The sequence below is a fragment of the Pinus tabuliformis genome, chromosome 3_2 (assembly GCF_031772625.1).
Source record: "Pinus tabuliformis cultivar Carrire ecotype Pingquan chromosome 3_2, CPIR1, whole genome shotgun sequence".
Taxonomy (NCBI): domain Eukaryota; kingdom Viridiplantae; phylum Streptophyta; class Pinopsida; order Pinales; family Pinaceae; genus Pinus; species Pinus tabuliformis.
The window spans coordinates 459,284,717-459,290,716 of record NC_142302.1 but is presented as its reverse complement, the minus strand read 5'-3'; the positions used below and the strand labels follow the sequence as shown (position 1 = coordinate 459,290,716).

The 6,000-nt window shown below is 32.0% G+C and overlaps 1 protein-coding gene across 1 annotated transcript in view; it reads right to left on the bottom strand.

Annotated features, from left to right (window-relative positions):
• Positions 1-4,583: 4,583 nt before the first annotated feature.
• The window catches only part of LOC149181283 (universal stress protein A-like protein), a 128,372-nt gene continuing 126,955 nt past the window's right edge, over positions 4,584-6,000 (bottom strand). The window contains exon 4 of the mRNA XM_089418297.1: positions 4,584-4,983. Coding sequence (XP_089274423.1) covers positions 4,875-4,983 — 109 coding nt within the window. The 3' untranslated portion in view covers positions 4,584-4,874. The remainder of the gene's footprint in view (positions 4,984-6,000) is intronic.

Here is a 6,000-nt window from a genome sequence, read left to right as displayed (position 1 = left end):
TAGAGTTTTCTTAAAACCCCTCCATATCTTGTTTTCCAACATATTACACCACTTAACTCTTTTTATGTTGAGATTTTACAATCAACTTTTTTCTTTTTTCATTTTGAATAGGATCTTTCATAAATATCTTTTATTCTCTTCAACTAACTCCAAGTTGTCACTCAAGTATTCACTATGCATTATTTGCCAACCTACCTTTGCATTGAACAACCAAGTCCAAGGTATGCCATGATCATTTGTTCGCTTCACAAATTGACCATGTAACTAATTCCATCCATAGCTACCCTATGCACAGTTCCTAGTCTACTAAAACAAGTTAAGCATCATCAAGTCAATTGGGTTTAGTGAGGGTGGTTGGGAGAAATGTTGTTATCCTTCCCACGTGAGTTCAATTCCTACATGTAGCATGTAACATGTAACCTCTTGTAATGGCTTCGAGCTTTGTTGTCTAAGAAATCCTTCGAGGACTAACACATGTATATTCCTCATATCAAATATAAAGATGTTTCTCTTGGAGGAAAAATAGGTAAACATCAGGAACTAAAAATCATCTTAACAAAAATAGATGAATGGATAAACATGTAATGTATCTAAAGACTTCAATGACCAAGATGACTTTAATCACTAATGAAGACAGACAAAATCTAAATGGAAATCAAAATGAAGATGTTGAAATGACTCACTAACAAGAAAACCCATTTTCATAATCAAAATAACCAAAACAATACCTAGAAGGATATAAAGAATTTGAAAACCCTTACAAAAAGATTGTGATGACGTGACCTTTTAAGACCATGTTGAGACATCAATGAACTTTAGTAAAATATGGGACACCATTGTCATGGCTAAGCATTAGAAAAATAAAAAGTCGAAACCTTTTAACTTGAAAACATACATATTGTAAGTTTTTCTAATGAGGTTCCCTCATACCTATATCTCAACATTATGAGTCTTTATCTTTTGATAATTTTGATCATAACTCAATTACGTTGGTTTTTAAAGTCACTACAATCATATGAATATCTTATCTTTACCACATTTTTAAACTGAAATTCCTTTAAGTTACTTCACAATTTCATTGTTGTTATCTTCCCCATATTCTAAAGTCACCAAACTATTTTCCCTAACTAATATTTATTGTATTATTGGACCAATAACTCTAAATGTACTATGCCATTTGGTTGCTATTATCTTCTTCATTTGTCTCCTCTTATCTTCATCATATATTTCTAACATCTCTATTGAGGCATTGAGTAGCAATATCACATTATCATGTTTCAACACGGTATTCAAAATCATTTCTTAGAATTTATTGGTGAATCCATTTTTTTTTCTACCTACCATAAGTTCATCTTTTGTCCATCCACACTTTTAACAAGTGAGCATCATTCACTTTAGTAAACATATTCTTCTTATTTTAGAAAAATTGACTTCAAATCACACAAGATACCATTTCCCACTCTCATTCTTCAGAGCATTAGCTTGGTCCAATAAATTTACTATACTCATTTGTGAAAAATAAGACTCCAATGTTGCTTTTTACAAATAAAAGGAATTGATAAGATGTTAGAATTGTAAATAATCATCCTTTGTCACCATTTTCCATACCAAAGTCCTATTTCCATGTCATAAAGAGAATTGATAAGATGCTAAAATTGTAAATAATCATGCTTTATCACCATTTTATGTACCAAAGTCCTATTACCATGTTGTAAAAGGAATTGATAAGATGCTAAAATTATAAATAATCATCCTTTGTCACCATTTTCTGTACCAAAGTCCTATTGCCATGTCGTAAAAGGAATTGATAAGATGCTAAAATTGTGAATAATCATCCTTTGTCACCATTTTCTGTACCAAAGTCATATTGCCATGTACGTCCCAATGTGTTCTAATGTTCTAATATTTAATTGGAGTTCATGTAACCCACCCAATGCTAAATAGGTTAGTATTTTTTATCAGAGTTCATGGAACCCACCAAGTAATAAATAGATTCGTATTTTTTATCAGAAATTGGCCATGTTGTATTTCTTAATGTGTTCTAATGTTCTATTAAAGCTTCTACAACCCACCCACATACTAAATAGGTTAATATTTTATATCCCAATTCCTATAGGCATATTTTCAATCCCAATGTGTTCTTAGACATAAGTCTATAGACATCTTATAAGTCCTAATGTGTTTATAGACATGTTAGGAGTCCTCATGTATTCTTATACATATTTATACGTAAAAACCTTATGAGTTATGATGTTTAATTGGGGCCACATGTTATAAGTCCTCATGTATTCTTATACATAATTATAAGTAAGAACCTTATGAGTTATGATGTTTAACTGGGGGCTTATGTAGCCCCTTAGGTTACTAAATAGGTTGGTTAGGTGTTCACCTAAGAAAAGCTATTAAATAATTGCTAATTATTTCTCTTTGTTTAAGTTGAAGAATCATGTTCTTCTTCATTTTGATGAGGGAATGACGTAAGTTGACTAATAATTCATTCCTTTATCATGACTCAATATGTACATAATGCAAGCTTGCTTGAATGTGTCTGTGTCTCGTGGAATCATAGTATTTTTCACTTCTTTTAACTTATTTCAAATACATTGTATTTTTCTCATTTTTTTTAACTTATCTAAAGTAAACACACATTTTTTTTTCACTTCTTTTAACTTATTTCAAGTACATCGTTTCTTTTAACTTAAGTAAAGACACATTTGAAGTTTCCTTTTGATCGATAATAACCACTATTTTAACATATGTTAAGTAAACATGCATTAACCACTTTTTTAACTTCTTATACTTATCTTACTTATCTTAAGTAAACACACATTTGAAGTTCTTTTTTGATCGATAATAACCACTCTTTTAACTTATCTCAAGTAAACATGCATTAACCACTCTTTTAACTTTCCTTTTGATCAATAATAACCTTCGATTGCCGAAACAACTATGAAGGAATTGACAATACTTCCCCATATTTTGGGTTGCTTGGCCGGATCAGCGGCTCGAGATTCTTGGTCTATATCAGAACGAAATAGAGAGAATTGGATTCCTTTCGATAAATTAGCTGAGCATGATCTTGATATAGCTTCTAGTCTTTTAGAAAGTATTCTGGTGGAGTTTCCATTTTCTAGGTTAGGAATATGTCGGGGTAAGTCCGATAAGGATGCATTAACCACTCTTTTAACTTTCCTTTTGATCAATAATAACCACTCTTTCAATAATAACCACTCTTTTAACTTATTTTAAGTAAACACACATCAACCACTCTTTTAACTTATAATAATCATTCTTTTAACTTATCAATAACCACAATTTTAACTTTAACTTTAACTTATCTTAAGTAAAGAACATTAACCACTATTTTAACTTATCTTAAGTAAACACACATTAACCACTCTTTTAACTTATCGTAAGTAAAAAGGCATTTCGAGAAGTTCCATTTTGATCGATGATAACCTCTCTTATTCTCCTCTCTCGCACTATCCTGTCTCACAATACCCCATAATTAAGTTATCATTTAAATCTCATATTAGAAAAATGGTGGCAATTACCCAAACTAAATACCAAAGGTATTCTAGTGCCTAGGGCACCTACTTTTAATCTATATCAGTTATTGAATAATGTTATAATCACACCTAACAATGCCCAGCAATAAATAAATATTTCTATACATAAAATTTTCACATCATCATCACCTTCATTCTCTAAGTTCATTTTAAATCCTAATTTTTTTTTGTTCACAACTTCTCTCCTTATTTGTAATACGGATTTTATGAGGTTGTTTGTAATATGAATTTTATTTAACAACCTCATGTTAGTTTGCTGATTCCTGTGACAGTTGTAAGACGATTCCTGTGACAGTTTTAATGACTATGTTCTCTTGCAACCATAAATCCTTGGCACAGTCCTTGCCCGTAGCATCCACTCATAATCTTTCACTAAAAACAATATACCAAGAAAAAATAATTCTCTGTCATACTGGAAATGACAAAAGCCTTTCTATTGTTTAGAATATATATAAATACAATAATAGCTGGGCTTATTAATTTGCAATTAAAATGGTGATTAGAATCACCTAATTCCATTTACAGAGTTCCTAGAAAGAACCGTAAAGAAGAAGATACATTAAGAGACTGAGATTAACCTCTCAAGCTCCCATCTAGATGGGAAGCTAACCCAAGCTCTGAGATTAACCACTCAAGCTACCATCTAGATGGGAAGCTAGCCCAAGCTCTGAGATTAACCTCTCATGCTTCCCACCCAGATGGGAAGGTAACCCAAGCTCTCAGATCTGATGACACATCCTCAGACCACTCTTAACTCTGCCACTTACAACACCCTCTTCTGCATGAGTATTTAACTTGTCCGCAAAGAATTCTTCTCGACAGCCCTTTTTATTGAACTTTAAAGTTGGTCAATGTAAACTCAGTGTCATATGTTATGGCTTTTAACCATAAAGTCCTTAAAATTTCTCAAAAAAATGACCACTGGAATAAACCAAATTGTGTTTTAATATATATTAACGATGATAATGCATATGACTTGCAACAATCATAAAATTAAAACAATTTCCCAAAATAAATACAATTTCCCAAAAATAAATAATAAAGAGAACAAAAATCACCATATAAAGAGAAACAATAACACTATATTCAACATCTGGAAACACAAAATAGAAAAAGAATTATGTACAGCATAATTCTACCAAAGTATCTTCTCCTTGCTGTCTACTAGGTCCAGACTCCAGAAACAAGAGTATTTTGTCTTATCATATACAATTTTTGAAACATATAAAGTGGAAGAAATGTCTCAAGAATGAACCCATGTGCAACCTTAAAGCTGATATAAACTCAATAACGCCCCCTATGTACTTAATCATCAACAGGATCCGGTGGGGTATCCTCAGGTTTCCTTTTAACCACAATAACAGGGCAATTGACATGCTTGGAACAATATTCACTCACAGTGCCAACAAATACCCTGCAAGCAACAAGTCGACTCTCTTTTCAGTCATGTGGAATATATATCATTAAGTAACATTTATAAAAAGATAACTGGTACCACAGTTAATAAAATCTTCCCGAGGCAACAGGCCACCTTCAAAAAGCGACTGTTGCATTTTGTAGTAAATCCAAAACAATCAGGAGAATTTTGCATAGGCAAACAGGAATGGAAAGTTCACCCATGCTATCACAGATTTGTGAAGTCATTGAACTGCTTGCTTTTACAACGGAAGAGAAAAGAAAACCATAGCTTCATAGAAACACACATATGGGAAGAACATTTGGTCCTCCTTATTAAGAAAAGGAGCTATGCAACATCATATGTTTTACATGTAGAATCTAATAAACTGGGAGTACGGGGTAGGAAAGATCATACTGTCCTATATATTTCCACGTTTTCGGAGCAATTTCCTCCCATTTTCATGTCAGTGAAAATCTTTCACTGAATCCAAAGCAAAGCTTATAATCACAGTAGTATTCAGCATTAGTCAGTTTTCTAGTAAACTCCAGGTGTAAACACAAAAATAACAGTTCAAGATAATGTGGATTCATACAATACTATTGTTGCACTAACAGTCGCAACGTGCTCTACAGCTCAGTATCATTTCAAGATAATGTGGATTCATACAATATTATTGTTGCACTAACAGTTGCAACATGCTCTACAGCTCAGTATGAGGGGATGTTGTCATGTAACCTTAAAAGAAATTAAAAAATAAATAATAATAATAATTCATATGTATATGACAAAATATAAAAAATAAACCAGCAAAGATCCATCTTAAACCTGGTTTTATCAAAAACCAGGAATTTAAAAATGTGTCCCTGAAATTTGATACGAATGACCTAATACATAGAATTTAAAGGATTAAAAAATGTGTACCTGAAATTTGATTCCTCTCAGTGTTGGGATATACTTGCTATGATCAATGGAAAAGTTACACCCAAAATAATACCATAAATTTGCAACCAAAAAGACCAATAATGACAACTT